Source organism: Branchiostoma belcheri, unplaced genomic scaffold (assembly GCF_001625305.1).
Source record: "Branchiostoma belcheri isolate BF01 breed outbred unplaced genomic scaffold, Haploidv18h27 scaffold123, whole genome shotgun sequence".
In the NCBI taxonomy this organism is placed as follows: Eukaryota; Metazoa; Chordata; class Leptocardii; order Amphioxiformes; family Branchiostomatidae; genus Branchiostoma; species Branchiostoma belcheri.
In genome coordinates, this window is record NW_017802636.1 from 573,813 (window position 1) to 595,356 (window position 21,544).

At 41.5% G+C, this 21,544-nt stretch overlaps 1 protein-coding gene across 1 annotated transcript in view; it reads left to right on the forward strand.

The window, feature by feature from the left end:
• LOC109463202 (transcription elongation regulator 1-like) overlaps positions 1 to 21,544 on the forward strand; it is a 54,529-nt gene that overhangs the window by 11,650 nt on the left and 21,335 nt on the right. The window contains 7 exon segments of the mRNA XM_019759922.1: positions 5,522 to 5,654; positions 5,657 to 5,823; positions 6,189 to 6,294; positions 12,347 to 12,589; positions 13,400 to 13,522; positions 14,505 to 14,729; positions 17,840 to 17,955. Coding sequence (XP_019615481.1) covers positions 5,522 to 5,654; positions 5,657 to 5,823; positions 6,189 to 6,294; positions 12,347 to 12,589; positions 13,400 to 13,522; positions 14,505 to 14,729; positions 17,840 to 17,955 — 1,113 coding nt within the window.

Sequence of the window (21,544 nt, forward strand, 5' to 3'; positions counted from 1 at the left end):
AGGCTGTCAAATGCGATGGTGCATTTCCCTTTTCTTATTACTTTGATGGCTGGGCTCGATGTAATTACAGCGTCTCCTCCCCCGTCCACGGTGCAGTCTCCCACAGGCATCGCTACACACACGGCTGCATGGATGTGTAATTTATCGCAGTGATATTGGTCTTAGTGGTTACAGGAACGCAAGCAAGCACCACGTACAGAATAGCCAATAAAGCCACGCTACCGTGTGTATTGATCCGTGAGGTCTACCCAGAGTTGGAAGGGGTTACTGAAAGTTGATAACAAAACAAGATAAAGCCAGTGTAGAGCACCATGCAGGGAGGGGAGCTCAGTGCTCCAGTTATTAGGACTAAGGTTGTGGGGAGAAAGGCATTACTCTTCATATTTACTGTTCTGCCACACAAGACTTGTACCTGTTCTCTTTAGTTTATGTTTGCTTTTTGGTGTCATGAAGCAAGAAGAAAATAAATACATTTCACATTTATAATATCTTTGAATCAGAAAGTTTCAGTTTCTGACTATAACTAGTATAAGGGTGAGACAATGATCATGAATTACATATCCCTATTTGGCAGTTAACATACATGTGTATAGTAGTTAGCTGTACATGATTTTGTTTCAATATGTAAGGCATACATCAAATTACTGTAGTCTTCCTCAGAATCATAAATGATTATTACATATTTCCATATTAATGGCCAATGACTTAAGACCCAACATGACCTTAGAGACCCATGACTTCAAGGCGAGAGTTGCTGTACTGGGACCTTCCTAAAACGTTCATTCTTTCCACTCATCAATATTTTACTTTGTCTCCATTATGTATTCAACATGTGGAATAACATAAACTTTTTATTACTCCAGCTCCTTTTGGAGTTGTGGATTTAACTATTGCATGTAAAAATGCTCTCAAGAAATCCAAGTATACATGTGCGTCATGTTTGCCAATATCACAATGCAGTCAATTTTCTGTGTCGTATCTACAAGGTTGATTTCTTTCTTTATATCATGTTCAGGACAAAGGTCAGTAAAGTTTGCCATCAATGTAATATGATGTACAAATGTATTCAACACTGGAAATACAGGAGTCGATAGGTTACAACTAAATGAGAAAAAGAGATGCAGGAGTCAGTAGGTTAAAAGTAAATTAGAGGAAGGGGTGTTAAAGGTTATGAAAAGGCACAGTATAGGTGAGACCTCGCTTCAGGAAATGCAGTAAAGGGTGTGACTGCAGCCTACATGAATTCCAAATTCAAACAATGACTTTATGTATTGAATTTTAACTGTTGAATAGATTCTTGAGGTGCCTAGATGCACTTTTCTCTATTCCTAAACAGAATATTCGATAATTCTGACTGAGTGAATAATTTTTTGATTAGAAATAAAGATGAACATAGGTGAAGTTATTTTTCATGACTGGTCTTTCTCTTCACTGACCACACCCCTAAGTGATTTCCAGGAAAACTAGCCAGATTAGTTCATGGCCGACTGTTATTACAAATTACTTATGGTTGGTTCGTATATCCTCGGTGCAATAAGAGCTACCTACATATATGTCAGGAAATACCGGCACGAGTCATTAATACCAAATCCACTTCTCTGGCAGCTTCCTTATGATGGTATCGTGAATGGGCGGTACCACAGGTTTAGACCAAATTCAATTTTCCAAAGGTCCCAATACTCCCATGCATAAAACATGATCCCCAAATACAGAATATGCTGAGGTCAGAATGAACAGCAGTACATGTACATGCAATAGACATCCACTCTGTAATTTCTCTAGGAACAAGTTTGGGGTGTGAGCGACTCACTTGTAATTTGTAGTAACCCTGACCCAATTATATGGTCAGACACTCTTTGGCCATTAGTACTGCCAGTTCAAGCCCTACATACAAAAGCACATTTTAAGTCCTGTGATGTACAATGTATATATATATATAATATAATTTTATTTCAGGTATACTACACTTGCTATTTTGTAGTTTTTCTAAATCTTATAGCATCACTGTTGACAGATTCTTCAGCATTGATATATATTTCATAGTGATAATATTCTTTTTTGTATATTGTCCTAATTTTTATTCCATCCAAAAGAGATATTGAGCTGAATTGTTTTGAGAGATGGGGTAGCAGCACTGTAGAAAATTCTTGTGAAGTATTGCCTATGTAATTAAAATGATAAGATTATTGCATATCTACTCATAGTATCTGCAGAAAAGGTCAAAATGTAAGGTTGGCACACAGGTCAGTAGAGCTGGAGGATACAATGAATATTGGAACAGGAAGGCAATCAGTTGTCTCATCTCATTCCTTAATGGAATAGCTCTAGTGTGGAACACAGGAACTCTGTAGTCTGTTTTGAGTTGAAAGCTGCATTGCTGCTCATAACAGTTGATGTCAGAGATATGCCTGGGGAATGCAATATCTACATGCAGTGGCACAGACTTGCAATGCCTGTAGTTATAATGCGCTTCATATTCCTCCATAAATCAGTTGTTGTTATTTCAGATAAATCTACCGGCAAGTTTCATGGCATCATTGGAAAGGCAAATCCCTGTCGTTCATAATGTGTTTCAGAATAATGGGGAACTCTGAGCTGACAGATTCCCCTATCTCGCCTCTGGTTCAGTGTAGATCTGTGTAGGATTGCTTGCATAAAACTTGGTTGGAATTCTCAGTCAACTGCTTAGAGTCCTGGCTTAGTGTCCAAAAATTTCCTGCAGTAGTTATTTTGTTTGAAGCTGTACGTCAGTCTGATAGCCATTCAGCACCAAGGACAGGACCACAGCAGTAGACATTTCAGCACCACAGACATGTGCATGGCATGATAGCCTTTAGAATACTGAAAGTTTGGCACTTTTCCTGCTTTGCAAAGGTATCTAGAAAGCAAGATGACCTTCCCTGCCCCAAGTCCTTTTATTATAATGGTAGCCTTCACCTTTTTTATTCAAAGGAACAAAAATATGTGTTCACTGTCCAGAGGACTCTAAGAGGAAAGATGCCATTATCTATCTATAACAAAAGAATTTATAACAGGGAAATAGACAAAGGGATTTTTACAGGCAACCCAAATGCACGACTACAGAAGATCCTCGGAGATTTCCTGCCCACCTTCATATTCATGACTGGAACTTCTTAACGCGACAGTATCATCACCCCTCCGCCATTTGGTAGTAAGATGTATGGCACAATAAAAGCTGTAACACATTCATGGGGCGTGTTTCTGAGAGGTAAGGGTATCAGTCCTCAACCCTTCTAATCTCTGGAATGAGCCCTATCTGGCTGTCGATGGCTGCCTGCGTTTCTCGCCGTCATACATCAGCCCCATTATGTCGCTGTAACGATATCCTGGGAACGCGATATCCTGGGAATGAGTCTGATGAATCCGAGGGACCTTGCAGGAGAAGTTGCTGCCAAGATGCGGGGGGAAATCCTCACCATTTATCACCGGGCTTGGCATGTTTTCCGTTATTCGTGTCCAGGGTTTTTGGGTATCGATCGGACTTAATGTACGACGCACTCAAAGAAATGAATACGGATTCAATCAGACATGCACTTGAAATCGAAACAGCGTCGTGTAATACTGGAACATGATCTGTGGAAGAAACTTGGATGGAACCATATCCTACTCTTGTGTTAGGCATGTTTGTTGGATGGTGAATAGGTAATAAGTTATCAGTGTTCATTTCTGAGATGGAATGATTGGTAACTGATACATCATTTACTAGTAGAATATGCAGTAGGTGTATCATTTACTATGGATTAGTGTAGGTCACTCATAGATAACAATTTTACAAACGCAAAGTGCAGACTTTTACTAGTGTCTTTTAAAGTGATCTCAGGCACACTCACTTCTACTATGAGTCTGACAATGAAAAGTTGTACAACTACAAGTACGTGAAGTTTTGGTGTACGTGCATGTTTATGATAACAGAGTTGTCAGAAGATTTGCTGCTCAGTTTTTGCCATTGATTGATTCGTCCTATTTAGCATGCTATCTGGGAACTCTTTGCCCTTTGGATAACTACACCCTACATGCCTGCAGTACTTAACATGCATGATGTTGGGTACAGGTTTATACGGGTCAGTTCTGTTGGAGTGTGCATAGCTGTCAGATTAATCAGTGATCCACAGAGACTGTCATCACAGGGCTTCTTATCTACTGAACTGTGTAGTACAAATATCATCTGTCAAGATGTTATCAATATGACAACAGCATTTCAAAACTTTTAAGGGGGCTTGAGGAGATGTCAACTAGATGTTCTCAAGAGCCAACTTGTGTTACGACAACTATATTTAATTAGCTGTTTATTCCGAAGACCTGCATAATAGCAGGAACATTATGATGATGTTCGAAAAATTTGATATGAGGAAGTCTCCTTTTATTAAATCTGCACTGCCCAAAGATTATTTTTGTGTCTATTGTAAGTACAGCCATTGGCTCATAAAGAAAAGACAACCAGCATGACTTCTTACCATACATGTAAAATCAAGCTACGTCTGACGTACGTAACTGTGTCACCGAGACTTGTGTCCAGATACTGTAAAACTAACAGCTTCTGTGGCTGCCGGAGCACACTCCAAGTCATTGAGCTGAAAGCTAATATCAAGAGGACGACTCCAATAGCACATTAGTTGTGCATGGAGCATGAAGCACTCTCTCCAGACAACTTTATGCCTGGTGCATGCAGCGGTTCAATGAACGATCCATTCTAGCAGAACAGAAATGCAGATGGAAGGCCTTTTAAGGATCATCAGGTCCCTTCTCATCACATTTCACACCCATCTGTCTGTTGCACCGTCTTTGTAAGAAAACCAGGGGGTGTATAATCAGTCCTCCGTGTGTTTGCATATTGGTTCGACCAGTGGGTATTTCTCCACTCAAGTGGAGCTCAGGCAACCTAGAAAGTGAGCCGACCAGTTATCCAAGCTAGGTATCAAAGGCATCCAAAGTTTGACAGAAATCCTCGCTGGGACGTTGCTCCCACTTATTTATAATGTATGTAGTGCGGTGTGCTTTGGTCTTTTACTTGAAAGCTAATAAGTCGATTGTAGAAGTGAAGCATTTTTGCTTGATGTGTAGCAAGCTGCAAGGGAAAGGTCCTTACTGCAAGTAACATTCATTTGAAACTTTGAAGTCTATGATAATGACTGATACAATATGTATACTTATGGTGATGTTTGTAGCAGGCAAACTGAGCATCTGAAATGTGCAAGATTTGAACAATATAGTTAAACATTCTTTTCCAGGCCAGCTATACAAGATTTTTCCATCAGATGTGTTAGAATTGGAAGTAGTTCATTGCATAATATAGCAATTGTGGTTTGTCAATAAACTTACTTTTAAGAATGCCTAGATGCTAGAAATTTCACCAATGATTATAAAAGCACATTCCCATCCCATACTACAGTCTTTTGTGACGTGGATAGCAAAAGATACTGTACAGTGTACCTTACACAATTGCTATGCAATATAAAGTTGTCTTATTCTGATATTAACACTGATATTTCTTCCATTGCAGAGACCGCCCATGATGCCACCCCCTATGCCAGGCATGCCACCCCCGATGATCCCACCCCCTGGTCAGCCGCCCCCCAACATGCAGCCACCCCCCATGCAGCCCCCTCCACTGCCTCCCCCACCCCGGCCTCCCCCAGCACCCAGCCCCCCACGTTAGACCCTAACCAGGAGATCTGGGTGGAGAACAAGACTCCTGAAGGGAAGGTGTACTACTACAACGCTCGGTCCAGAGAGTCCACCTGGACTAAACCTGCAAATGTCAAGATCATCCAGCAGAGTGAGCTGCAAGCTTTGGCCGCACAGGTAGGGGCCGCTACATCAATTAGATGACTTTGACGTCATGGCATGCTCTCAAGAACTTGTGATTATACATACTGATTGTACAAGTGACCACTAAAAGGACCACCTTGCCAATGTTTTTGTAATCCCTAAAATGATTTTTCCCATTAACACAAGTATTAAATTTATTTTAAAAGTTTTGAGCAGTTTTGACTGTATACATAACCTGGTCTAATGTAATACATGTAGATATAATTGTTCCATAAGTCGTGTGTACGAAACTTAGAATTAGATCACTGATGAGGAATAGCTATGGACTGTCTTACAATGCTGCGTACAAAGTGCAAATTTTGATGTTGTAAAATTGTATTGATGTTGTTACCCTGTAGGCTACCTCAGCGTCGACAACTGGCACACCCTCCACTGTTACAGCCTCTCCTACAACATCTACAGCACCAGTTACAACCACATCAACACAGGCACAGCCCCAGCCTGGTAAGGCCATGCCTGTCTTTCTGTGACCAGCGTTAATACATGCACTTCTATTAAAAGAGTAAGCTGACATAGCTTTGCTTTAAGTTAACCTGCTCTGATGACTTGTCCACCTCTCCAAGCTTGTGTGATGCGGGTAAAAATGGAACTAACCATCAGTCTACAAGTGCATACTGCCTTGGTTCCCAGAGTCAAGTCCCAGAAGTCAAGTCCCAGAGGAAAAGACTTCAAGTCATTCTTCAGAAGCAACTCAGAGACCATTTCTCTATAATGCCTCCTTAAGCTAATCAGATCTAAACAATGAAGGAGCCAAGCTAAAAGCATTATGTCCTACATGCAATGTAGTTGATGTCTTTGCTATAAGTAGAATAGTCTATACACTGCAATTTGACTTGCCTTTTGGATGTGCCTTACCGTTTGTACAATTTTTTTGAAAGTGAGACATGACAGATTGTGTTCATCGTCTGGCCTGCCAAGACTCCCATAAGACCTGACCTATGTGGCCATTTGTGTGCAGGAGAGAATTGAGTCGATTTGTCTTGTTGTTTCATCTCCCTCCCTCAGGACAAGATGTACTACATTCTTTGATATTGGAAGTAAAGACAAGAAGATCTATCAGCATGAGTCACTGTGCTCCCAGATAAATGTGGAAAAGCTGAAGGCCTGAGCCATATCTCCTGGAAATACCTGGTTTTCTGATAGCTCAGTGGGTAAACAGTAGGACGATGACAATCAAGATTAGTCACAAAATGATTGAAGCAGACAATCAGATTATGAAGCATTACTGAAATGAATGTAAATCTCATGCCCTCACAAACACTGGTTACATATTTTCTTCACTAGTCTTCCTTCCGGCACTAGAAACAGGCAGAATGTACCTGAGCGATGTGTTGGTATCCCTGTCCTTGGTACTGAAATGCTATCCCTGCAGGGTCTTACTGAAAAGGATGGGAGTTGTGTCACGGCACAGTAGGATTTTTCCAAGTTCCAAGTAATTTAACAATGCACAGCACAGCACTTGCTACACTCCTATTATCTCATTAGCAAAATTGATGTACCCATTTTTGGTCCCTATGAGATGACATAACATCCCATCTCCCATCACGTATATGTATCATCCAATCAAGGTTAATGTGTTTTTCTCCATGTATCAACAGCTTCATGTTACAGAAATCAAGATAAGGCCATGTTCATTAGGACTTGTTTCATGATCAGGTGTCACCACATTTATTAGGCGCAGTTAATTTTGACATGAATCATGTATGCTCCTCTCCTTTCATGATACGCAAAGCAGCTACATCAAGATGTTTCAGGTGTCACTGTTTGTGTTGTCACATCATCATGGATGTGTTCAGTCCTGACAAGCCATTCTGTGCAAAACACAGCATACTTTATAACTCTTGTTGATGAAACATTTGGGGATCCTTTGAAAGGTCATACTTTTTCACACAAATATTGTTGGCATGTCCACGTATATCTATTGATAAAACACTTCTCGTGATGTAAAAACTCTGTAAATGATAACATATCATCATTACCTGTCCTCATCTGTGACATAAGAAGATCAGAGGTCACAGCATATGTGAGCTGAGATTGTAATTTCTCTGGTAAAAGATGTAAGATGCCTGTGAGGGTTCAGAAATGCAGCAAAGTGAAAAATGCCAGTCTTTCTGTGTGAAAAATATAGTGTACTGATGCCTATTCATCAGGTCTGCGCAGCCATGGTCGGGAGAAAAGTCCAACAGGTGCATGAGTTGGATGTGACAGGATTGTGGTAAAGTCTGTTGACGTGCGTTGTCATCCTGCTTGAGGGAGGGAAGTGTCACATTCCTGACAGGAGACCATTTACTTCCTCCTGACACGCTATTGATAACTGTCGGGGATCATCCCACAAACCCGGCTGGGTCTATTTCCTCTTGTCAAGTCCGGGAAGCCTATCCTTTCCTTGTATCGATTTTTCCCAGGATCCAATTATACTAGAGCAGGAGTCCGCCGGCATTCGGTAACATCTGAAACGCGCACCACGTTTTTGTGTCTTGGTTCTCTGTTCTCATGACTCGGTGTTATCATAATTGGCTTTGAAGTCACCACCGTACCATTGATACAGATGGAATTGTAGGAATAAAACCTGCAGGCTGCCATGCGGTTTTATACATATGTTTAGAGTTCTTTACATTTACTAAAGTACTAAAGCCATATATCCATACAATCTCAGTATCACATATGCACAGCAGGAAAATTTCCTTTTGGCAAAGAGTACAAATTCCCCTAAAGTCAACGCAGTTTCACAGAATTGTTTCATCTACAAATTCACAATGTATCTTCTACTGGGGAAAAAGGGAACTTTATCCTTGCAAAACTCTCTTATCCATCATGCAGTGATGATGCGTTGCCCATGGCAAATGTGCTGATCTCAGTCCCATGTGTTATTCCATCACACGACCTCAGTGATACATAAGAAGCATTAAGAAGGTGCAGGGTCCGCGACATTGCTGCAGGACCATCCGCATGTATCTCCCAGGACTTGGCTCTACATCCCACGCTGATATCTCTGGGAGATTTACGCAAGTGTAGCAGCGTAATGTCCCCATGTACTTGACATTGCACTTTGAAGGTTGTGGTAATATTGAACAGGACAGCTAGGGAACATCAACCACTTTATCCTGGGGGAGGGGGGCATTCCTTGTGAAGCATACCATAGCAGGCTACTTACCATTCTTTTGTGGAAAGTAGCCAAGAACGAGTTAGTGTGGCCCGAGTTTTTTCAGCTGATTTTGAGCAGTATTCCATGAATGCAAATGTTTCATTTGAGACGCATTATTATATCAGACAGTAAACATCACATCAATGATGTAGCTGGTGTGTTACGCCGAAAGGCGGTTATACCGGCTATACAGATACAGAAATGATTAAACATCATGTCAATTCCCAAGAAACTCCAAGTCAGGTACATTTAGGTCTCACAGAAACATTTCAGTCTAACGTTGTCAAGATCTCATTACAGCCAGCAATGGTTTGAAACAATAGAGGAAAAAAGATGCAGAGGCTGTGTTGAAAATGTATTTGAAAAGAAATGAATCACCTTTTTTGACGTAGTTGTTACAGGGCCTTGCATACATTACCAAATATATCTCCTTCCAACAGATCAGTTGCCATTACAGCAGGGCAGTGCCGTAACCTTTATTCCCAGTTAAAACCTTGTGGCCTCCTGCCATCCATAAGTCCCCAAATCGCCCAGTTTTTCATATCTAACCTCTGCCCTGACAGAGCTCACATCTCCCCACACCATAATCCAGCCAACTACAGGCCATTTAACCATGGTTGATAAATACATCCCAGTGTGACTGTAGACTACCCACATCCTACTGGAGATGGAGCCGGGTTCTAATGCTCGCCCCTTTGACCCGGCCGGCTTTGAAGCCGCCCAAAACGTAATCCATGGTATACTAGGCCATTTAACAACACTGGAGATGGAAAATTCTGTCGCTGACCTTTGACCTGTTCGGGTTATGGCTAAAAGGCTTCCTGTCCATTAATCCTTCAGAACTGGTCTTTAATACACGGACACATCGGTTCTGTAGATAGGGCTGCTTTATGGGCCATCTGGTGATGGCAGTCAACATTGAGATATGTGCCTTTCCCTTTATACATCAACCAGGTTTTAATGATGGACGCCTCATAAACTTCTTGTCATGAGATCATACACGGTAAAAGCCAGCTGTCTTACACCTAAATTATACATCTAGCTTTATACCATATTCCTACACCAGTGTTGGGATGTCATTCTAAGTGTTTCCTATTTAACATTTAATTATGTCTACCTCAATAAGCAGCAAAGATGACAGCTATCATTGTCAATTAAAAATGCAATTACTGTATCTCTTTGCATTTTCTGTATCATCAATAAACAAAACTGGTTTCTACACACATTTTGTTGGCAAGTTAAACTTTACCATGTTATTTAGACAGCCATAAATGTAGATACACAATCAGTATTCAACTGTTAAATCCAGTTATTTTCCTAGACTATATATACTTTGTCTCCTGTACACTGTTTTCTCAACTAAGTTCATTCTGCTTTGATACAAAGCAAGATTCAGACTGGGTTTGTTTAAGATGGCTTCTTCCTTTGTACTATTTTCACAAGGTCCCTGAAGAGCTATTCAGAAATCTGATTAGGCTTTCAAGAAGCTAAGGGGTATTTTTCTTTGCCTACCTTCCTTTATATATATAGGATTAGGTTGTCTTGATATCACAATAAGTATTGCCAGTTGATGTGAATGAGTGTAGATGTTTCTTTGTGATGTTATTCACCCGGGATCTCCTCTTGTTTCTTGTACACTGAAGCGCTGCAGACTGAATCACTCCCCGTGGATTGTTTGCATGTGAAAACCCCCTTGTCCCATTTGCAGCGTTTTGTTTGCTGCTGGTAGCAGTCATTGTCCCTAGTTTAACCACAGAAGTGTTGGTGCCGACCTTGGACCCCAGCAGGCTTTTAGCTTGTTGCTTTACACTTACCGCCTCACGCAACGTGTTCTCCCACGGTGGCAACCCTGACAAAAGCAGAGCCAGCACAGCAAAGTACTCGTTTTATCCTCCCTCATATCAATCATAAAAGAGCTTTAAGAGCTGCATTAACTTCTTACCGACGGGAGTTGTCCTCCGGTTTCCGCTATTATAATCTGACATAGACAAGCTAACAGTCAAATCTCACATGAGCCTTTTCTGTAGTCAGTGGAATGTACGTCTATATTCCCTGTGACAATGCTGATGCATTTAATGGGACCAAGCCTCTAGAGTGGAGGAACGGAAGATGTATTGTAAGTGCAAAAATGGCCGAGAGGAAGTTTCTGACACTTTGATACATTCCTAAGTTTTATTACAGTGTAGAACAGGGATATTAGTGGATTAGTTCTGACCCATATATCTGCCCCCAGCTCAGTGTGCTTTGCCGTCTCAGCAGCATTGCTGATGTGGCCTCTTTGGTGCACTAAAACTTCCTTAGTGTAGCGCCTGAGAGGCAATTACACTCACAGGAGCTGAAAATTAGAGCCAAAATAACAATATTAGTACATTTTCCTCTTAGGCTGTCAAGTTAAGGCCTTGAAGTTCTTCAATTTGTCCTCTGAGGAACCTCGTTTTTGTGTAAAAATCAATCCAAACACGCTAATACTGCTCATTTCCGCCTCACCTTCAAACACCTAAGTGCACTCCATTACTTCCCCGTGTTTCTGCCATCAAACAAATGGCCCAGTCCAAACTTTAGCAAACTGTCATGGGATGATGTACGACGAGCACTTGACCTCCGTGGTCCCACAATTCATCATTCTTCTTTTCAATATGATTCTTGTCCTTTTGTGAATGGCAAAACTTTTCCCCTGTTGATACTGTCATTCTGAATTGAATACATGTAAATGCTAACCAGTGCTTCTTTCTGTTCTCTGTTTTCAAGTGTGAGGGTATTGAATGGTTTTATTAAGTAAGCCATTAGTAGATGAAGATATACGTGTGTTGATGAATAGATATGATATGATCATACATGACCAAAGGGGCATCATCATTTTGAAACCGATATTATCAATACTTGTGCCACACTCCTCCCAGTAGCTAAGCCAGAAAATCGATGGATATGGCTTTTCTTGTGTTACATTACTCCCTTGTGTGGTGCTCAGCCCTGCAGTAAAAACACAGATTAATGAGTAACATGTAGAAGGAAATGTTTCAAAACAAGATGCTGGCTCATCACCAATATTGTGGATACTCCTAGATCTGTTTTCCAATAGTTTGCCATACAGTAGAAAATCGCCCCATCAAAGTTGATGAGGCAGTACATCACTACCAGATTGATCACTCTCGAAACCTCAAACTCTAGTCTAGTATTTTTCTAGTTTTAGAGTACATGTATTTTTAGTGTAAAAAATTGTGGTGTTGAATACATGTACATGTAAAGTAGTGTGTAATTCAGTTAAGAGACTGTGAAATGCTTCTTGTTGTTTTTATACTTAAACCCTTCATATTATATTCATACATATTTTCTTTTCTCCGTGTTCTACAGCTCAAGTCGTTACCCAGGCTCCAGCGGTCCCTCCCGCCCAGCCGGTCACCACCGCCCCGGCCCAGGTGGCCCCGCCCCAGCCGACCCTGGCCCTGACCCAGCCGCCGCCCATGTTACCTGTACCAGGCCAGCAGCCGCCCGGACTGCCCACCATGGGTCACATGATCCACCAGGCCATGCCTCCCATGATGCCGCCCTTCCGCATGCCCATCCCGGGGATGATGCCCATGCCTGGAATGCCTGGTAATGACTGTGTGTGCATGCCTGGTGCTGTGTGAACCACGTACACTTTGTCAGCTAACTCCTGGAGTTTTCCCCTGACCTACACTACGTGAAGGTGGACACTGTCACCCGGGAAACATGCTAATCTCCCTTCTGTCACCACAACTGTTAACCACAGACATCTCCCAAGAAGGGCTCTTAAAATTGCAATTATATAGTGGATCCCCTTTTTGCCATTTGCATCCTCTTGTTTTGAGAGGGCATCTTTCTCTAAAGTGAATAAACACCAAGAGTAAATAAAATACTGTAATTTTCCCAATATTCAACTTGTTACAGATGGACATTTCCCTGTTCCCAGTTGGTTTTCTTGTTTTTGGAGCGATGATATTTATATTGGCTGTTATAAGAATGCCCCTCCCTCTTTGGCCCAAACTGAAGTGACATGACATTCAAAGGTGATGAGAAGTTCTACAGCTTACACCCAGCTATACTGACCACCCTTAGGTGTTGCCATGACTTATCTACAGGAGTAACTATTGTTTAAAAAGGACAGACTGGGCTACAGTATTGTTTGTTAAATCTTCAACACCCTAAAAGATTTTTCCTATATGATGCAGGTTTGAGTATGCTCATGTAAATCTTACGAGTCGGTTACAACTTCCCCTTCACCTTGTCTCTCTGATTCGCCCTAAAGCAAACCAATGCTCTTGAACCGAACATTCTCTTCCCCCCTATTCATTTTTTTTTGTACCAAAAGTGCATAGCAACCTTTGAATGCCCCCAGGACTCACTTGACAGCATTGACCGATTCAGGCCTTTATTTCAACTCAGATGTTGCTTTTCTGAGGCCCGAGTTGATAGAGGGGAAAATCCGACATCCACTGGGTGGTACAGCGGTTTTGCGTCGGTACCGCATCCATGCTGGCCCCCTCGTGGATGGCATGCCACTTCCAGGTTCTTAACATTGTTACAGCATGTTCCCACCCCTGTGCATGATCCCTCCCACTGTTGTGCCATCTCCTCCAACTGCACAATCTTCCTACATCCAATCATCAGCATACTGCTCACAAAAAAAACAGAACATCGGCAATGTATCACAGCTCAAAGTTCTTAACATTTCGATGACGAGATACTTTTTGTAAGGATGCACGTTGTGCAGTTGAATGGATGTGCAGCTGAACCATTGTCAGGTTAAAAGAGGCATTGTTTGTAAGGGTATCATCACCATTACCTTGAGTACTGTATATATGTATATCATGTAGATAATTTCTAGCAACAGGTCTTTCTCCATTTGTCTTGCGTGTCCCTTTCCTTCACATTTCAATGCCCAGCAAGTGTTGTACATCTAGTGTTCCATTTAAAAAAAATACTTCCATGAAAAAAGAGAACACTCTATAGATTCTATAAATGTGGTTCCATCATTCTGATTCTCATCTTGTCATCTCCAAGACCCATGCGGTCCAGAATGTGTTTATAATGTCCATAGCACTTTCCACTGTCTTGCACCTTGACACCTCTCTGTGACACTTGAATTCACAATCTAGCCAGGCTTTCCACTGGATGAAAAGGCATGTACTTAGTGGCACTGCACATGCACGTTGTAGGATGATTAACATACCTGACTGCTTCTTTACATGTATATAAGGCTTCAAGGCAAATACCAAATGCATGACTGTATGAATCATTAAGTGAAATCTCAAGAAATGCTGCTGCTATTTGCTATGACTGAATGATGCAAGCTGCTGGATTGTATCACTTTGCATGAAGTTGTTCAAATAATGCTACCCTATGTAGAATAATGGTGTTTTTTTTGTTGATTGATGTTCAAAAAGCACAGGAGTAAGGTTGTGCCTTTAGATGAGTAGTACATGTAGAAGAAGTAGGTCTGCTGCCAGAAGTGCCAATAAGTTAAGATGGTTTTGACTGTTCTTTCCAGGGATGGTTCCCCACGGCATGCCTCCAGGCATGTTTCCTCCACAGGTCACCCCTCAGGTCACCCTGCTGAACGGCGAGTGGTCGGAACATCGCAACGCCGACGGGAGAACGTACTACTACAACCACCGCACCATGGAGTCCACCTGGGAGAAACCCAAGGACCTGCAGAACGCCATCGATGCCACCAACCAGCAGGCTGCCAGCCCTACAGCAGCCATCACGGCAGGTGAGATCATGTGGAACAGCCAGTCAAACCTGGTATCAGTTAGATACAGTCAAACCTGGTATCAGTTAGATACAGTCAAACCTGGTATCAGTTAGATACAGTCAAAGCTGGTCTCAGCTAGATACAGTCTCAGTCAGGTACAGTCAAACCTGGTCTCAGTCAGGTACATTCAAACCTGGTATCAGGTAGATACAGTCAAACCTGGTCTCATCCAGATACAGTCAAAGCTGGTACCATTTAGATACAGTCAAAGCTGGTCTCAGCCAGATACACGTAGTCAAAGCTGGGGCTCAGCTAGATACAGTCAAACCTGGTCTCAGCCAGATACAGTCAAACCTGATCTCAGCCAGATACAGTCAAACCTGATCTCAGCCAGATACAGTCAAACCTGGTCTCAGCCAGATACAGTCAAACCTGGTGTCAGTTAGATACGGTCTCAGTCACATACAGTCAAACCTGGTCTCAGCAACCACTCAGAGACTGAGGAAAAATGGTGGCTTAAGAATAATGGTTGTCCAGATAGTGTTGGTTGGTCAGATGATTGGTAGATGTACATGTATATGGTAAAATACCTTCGTATGATTATACACACGTATAAGGATTATTGGTGTGAAGACATTAGCTTGTGCTGATCAACTTGTTTTTATACCATAAATGTATTTTCAAAAGTGTAGCACCCTATATCCCTAAATTACCAGTGCTAAAAGAATAATCTTTATTTCTGTCATTTGAAAACAATCATACATTGTAAATGCACTAGACATGCTGCTTTGAAATCAGGCCATCCACTTTGCCATTCTTACCCAGACATAATAAACCCCACTTGTGCAATCAATCATTGTAATACATACAGAAGTTTCTCTCCGTCTGCAGTGTCGGCAGAAGTTGAAGTCAGCAGGGACACCAGGTTGTCTGGAAAGTAAGGCTGCAACTGTCATTAGTCGCAGAAATGTGGTGTCGATTGGTATCCTGAAAGATATGTCGGAATAACAAACAGACAGTCGTGCCATTTCCCGTCCCCACACTTGTCACCCTAATGACACTCCACCCAGCAGAGCGCACACGCTCCCCGGCCCGCGGCACGTCTACCAGCCATCTGTTCGCCCAGGAGTACAGAAGGAGGACATGAAAAATTTATGGTACTAATTCCAAGGCTATGAGCAATCAGTGTGCCGGGCTGAGCCAATTTCTTCCCTCATCAAATCTAGGGGGGCATGCCGGGTGCAATCAGAAGGAAATTAAGTGAGAGATTAGACGTCTAAGATTCGAGTATTCGGCCTGTCTAAATGGCGGATTCCAGTCATAAAGTTTGCCTGGGAATCTGCTTTGGATTCTTGAGCGTCCTTCATTTTTGTCGTTAGTGAAATTTGGTACCATCTGTAGTTGACTTCTGCACCAGTCTGGCTATGTGAATGATCACAGCCACCAGAAGTTATACTGAAAGTAACAAAACTTTGCATGTTGATGCCACCCACTAGTATTATTTGACTTGGGATGAAGCATTCAGATTTTTTGTAACAAATCAAACAAACTATACTTTTGACGTGTAGGTTATTAAAGGTTTTTGTCATCAGTCTGAAGTCAGTTTTGTTACCATGCATCTAATATACCATGCGTCTAATATAGCACTTAGGAATTGCGAGCTGCAGACTTGATTATAAACACCTTTCCGTTCATTTGAAACACGTCATTAATCTGAGATGACCCCTCCCAATGGGTGCCGCCGGATAATTGTGTGCTGATGATGCATTCGCTACACTTGATTTGTCCCCTGGTGCATCGGCCCTTCCTCCCTTATATATTATATATAGTGTACCGTGCATTCGCCCGGCTCGTTGGGACCAATTTTGTACATAGTAAATTACATAAACTTTGAAGTTTTCTGGAGGGACATCCTGGGGCTCTAACTCATTTACAGCCAAGGCTTTAATTCAAGCGTGTATGTTGTATTCTTGAAGGTCACTTCCATTTGATAAAAGTGTTTCATTTATAGAAGTTTGATTTGAACATAATTCTGTGGCACTATGGGTGATATTATTCAAACTACATGTACAAGTCAAAGACACCCCAATCTCTACTACTGGATAAATTAAGAACATTACCAGTTGTAGAGTTTGAATTTTTTTTTAATATTGTTTACCTGGATATCTAACCTTCATCAGTGTATGGAGGATGTTATTTTGTTACTCTATACTACAAATTTTCTGTTGTGGCTTTCTTTGATTTTTTCAAGATTTACGAAGTTGTATACCATCCAGCAGCTTCCCTTGTACTTCATGAGACTTCCTTTTTGCACCATGACATTTGTATTAAATGAGGAAGGTATCAAGCTATTCCCTTTACGAATGGCCTCCTTTCCCGAGACATTGAGTAGTCAGGCCGGCATTTCTCTGTGGAACTGGGTGTATCCATCTCTCCCAAGGTGAACTCCTGGTGTGTGGGCATGGTAATGGCCTCACAGCAATCACACAGGTCGCTGCCAGCGATTGCTCGTGTTTGACTTGTAAGCCGTGTAATGAAGGTAACCTTGTGGAAGTACTTGGCAGGCTTTGAAGTGGATTCTGCAGGAATTTGTTGCAGGTCCTCCTCTCGCAAACGAAAGGAGAGCCTGTAATTGAAAGGGTTTCAATAAGCTGCCGCTCCTTTTTGCAGTGAAAAGACAACGAGATGTATGGGCATGCTCTGATAAGCAGCAAACTCTTCAGAAACTACTTATAATGCATAGATAGCAGACACCTGAACTGACATTGTTTACAATAAATCTCCAAGCAGACAGTAAATTTGTTGTGCTTTGACCATCTTTAATGTCTCTCTATCAAAAAAAGAAACATGTTGTAATATCTAAGTTCCCTTGAGCTTCTAACTGGAGTAGCGAGAAGCAGTGCTACAGTCAGAAGCTCTCAGGAAGGTGTCAGCAAATGTAAGCAAGGTAAGACAAACCCTGGTCCACAGCTTGGATTTCCCTAGATCATGGTGGGCATGGTGGCCTTGAAAAGGTGCACTTAGGTGCACCTGTTCCACCATGCCCTCCATGTATATTATGTATGTGGTTAATTGTAATAAATAAATAAATAAATATTGAACATCGTCACTTTGTCTTTTATGTACAGCTGGACTTGAAGCTGCCAAAGAAGAAGAGAAGAAGGAAGGGGAACAGAGCCAGGAGGAGAAGATGGAGACTGAGGAAGGGGCAGAGGAGGACAAAAGGGAAGGGGACGAATCAGAGGTGAGTTTCCTCACTCTCTCATGATATTACAGTGGCAAGCACAGACATAGATCTATGATGGTTGTTGGACAACATCTTTACACCTTAACACTCAAATCCTGACAAGCACTAAATTGGGAATGAGTAGACCATTTAGAGTTATAGGGACACTGTTATTACATACCAATTTTATTATACCATTTTCCATCTAGATGAAGCCAGTTTTATGTAGAACAACTTAATAGCAAGTGCATATTTAACAATCAGAAGCAGATCAGATTGGCACAGAGTTATATCATCATAACTTACTTATTTGCAGTGCATGTCTGCTAATAAACATGTATCCATCCATCTAATAGTGTTAGAAATGAAGATTTAACTTCTACAGTATGTATGAAACCTTACATAAAACTGTTATCTGTATCATCTGCCCAGACTGTTCTGGACAGACATAAGTTGGTGACAATTCCCCAGAGTTCATGCGGAGGGCATGTCTTCACAGTCCACATGAGTGCTGATAAAGTATCACTGTCACAGAGCCAAGACGAGATCCTGTTGATATGAAAGTTTTACCCCACGCTGTAAATCTCCCAGTGTTATTGCCCGTGCAATATCACGCAAGAAGTCGTAATAAAACTCGCCTTTGTAGTGCTGTCATTGGCTTTCTATTGCTCAAATATATGGAGCGTATTAGTTTTATATCCCTAGCTTAAGGCAAGGCAATACTTCTTGTGCCTTTGATGTGATGGTGTTACTTTTTGTAAGGCTGGGTTAGTCTCCGGAGATGCCTGCCATTTTCCAGCTAAGCCACATCATTTTCTGTTATGAACTCAGTTATTGGAGAACTTTAATTTGTTTCTGCAGCCAAAAGATTCTTTCGTTATGCAACAAAATGTGCAAGATCTTGATATTACTGTAATCTAGAAAGGTTTACAAACAAACAAAAATTAGGAAACAACATCATGCATTTGACTTTTCTCATGATTCTTGTAGTGTTTTTTTTAAAACATCTTCAACTTAGTACCAGTACTCCTATCTTCTAAAGTCTTTCTATTCTCTATAAGGAATACAACTGGAGAAAAATTTGAGTACTGGTACTAAGTTGAAGATGTTTAATAATAACACTACAAGAATCATGACAAAAGTCAAATCATTATGTTTTTTTTTATAAGAAAACTTGGCTGTGATATTATATTTCTCCCACTGGAAGAGATCAAAATCAGCCTCATACTGCCTGAAGACATGCAGTCCCTGATCTGTGGAATAACTCTGGGAACAGCAGGTATCCCATCACCATTATCTCTCCGGCTTCTCCTTCACGCGGCCTGAACAATAGCTGGGAGTACAGCCCATAATAAACTGTTCAGCGGCGTGTAACAGCATCTCCAGGCAAAATCAATGCCCAGCCCTCCCCCGGGATTGATAAAGGCAAGATGTGGAGGGAACGCTTTATAATTGGCAAGCAAGAATAGATTTCCTGTCGGGAACACGGGCCAGCCATTAGTTTCTGGAGTGGCTTTAAAATCTCCCATCAGTTACAAAGTTAACGCAAAAGCTTATGTTACCGTAGTGCCTTTGTTGGGGGTTGTTATTACATAGAGAAGTGGCAGTATGTTTTGTGGGATGGAGAATATCAGGTACAAATGTATGCTACATCCACACTACATACATTACTATAGTATACTACATAAGATGATCCAATCTCCCCGGCGCCAGGTTCAAGGCTAGATGGATCAGTTGGTGGTTTGGAAGCTGCACCATGGATTGATCTCCGATAGTGGATGGAACATTACCAAGGGGCCATTCTCGATAGGAGAAGTGAAGGGGAGTAATGCCCTATGTTGCGCAAAGCCCATATACCACTAGGCAACTACAAATGTATGTACATGCACATGTACATGTGTGCTGAGTTCAGAAAACATAATTAAGACCACGCAATTTCGTGAGATACATTTATCAGCTGTGTTACTGCCTGAACAGTTCTTTACATATCACAAGTTTTAACAGCTTTAGTTTGTAGATTAAGCATTTTGAAATTATACGTACATTTTGCTAGCAGCTCATATAAACAGTTGATGTCATAAATCATGTTCCAATTTGAGTCCTGAAACTTGTGAAAGTAGAAGTTAGTAATGGGTGCTGAGGATGGCCCATCCTGGAGATCCAGTGGCTGTTCGATCTACTCTACAATACCCACAGGCATCAGCCTAACCCCGGAGTGTCTCCACACTCACAGTTTCATTTTCACAGGGAGGTTGAGCTTAATGAAATCTGGGACCAGGATGCCCCAACTCCAATAACAGAGTTGCACGGATGGATCTGTACTTCCCGTCGTAAAGACTACCTGTTAAATAGACTTGGGGCACTCGTGTACATGTGCAGTGTCGTAATATTTCGCTGATTAGCACATTTTACACATACATTGTACCAGCTACATAAATCACATTGATAGGCCACCACAGACACAGTAACAGTTACTGAATGTTCTAACAGTGGTTCGATCTAACAATTTCACTTGTAATTTCTACCATGCATTTTGGAGTATGACTCTCACCTGACTATTGATATGATTGATTTACATGTAATTGTTGCTATTGGTTGCTTTGTAATAATTGTATCCCCTATACCAAGGCACAGCTATATAGGGTTGATTGACTTCACACATCTTTCAAAATGAAAGTTGATGATGTTATAGTGGGGAACGTTGAAACAGGATGATTGACACTTGCCTATCCCTGCAGGGAGAGAAGAAAGAAGAAGCGGAACATGAACAGACAGAAGAGGAGAAGGCCAGAGAGAAGGCCAAACCTGTGGCCACACAGGGGGTGCCTGGTACACCATGGTAAGAACACACAGACTTCACATCAACTCATGTCACTACCTATGTTCATCAGTGTCAACAACAAAACAACTAGGAATCCCTCGCGGAATTGAAAGTGTCTACTCAAGATGGATGATTATTAGAAGATATTAGTTATGCACATGTCCACACAGCACTCAGAGATTTTGTGTAGCATACCTCTGACTGAGTTTGCAACCATTAAGTGGTGAAACAAACATACTTCACACAAACAAACATGTAAAGCTTACAGTACATTTGCCAAACACTAGAAATATAAAGGTTCTTCCTAAAGGACAAGGTGTTCCAGTATGTTTGATTACAGGTAAGTCCTGTTAAAGAACTGATATCAGATACAGAAAGTGCATTATTGTCGGTTTGCTTAATCACCCCTGAAAATCACTTTCTATTTGGATTCATTGAAGAATCACATATTGTTGAAAATAGTCCCGACAGTGAGCAGTAGACCAAGAACAGAGCAGTTGCATTGATCTAGCCTCTGGCTGCGTCAGAAATGTTCCAGTATGGATTACTTCTTACCAGATGGATTAGGGAAGGTAATTTAAGAAGCGGGATCGTGAATAATAGATAGAACTGATAGATGTGACCATGATAGGAGGATGATCCTGATACACATACTGATGCTGTGTTAGTTACATGTATGTTCCGTGCCCATATTTCCAGTTCCGTGTTTAAAATGACAACCACGAACTGTAAGAGGGAAAGGTAAGGAGATTTGGTGGTAATGCGTAAATCTCGGTGTAAAATTCC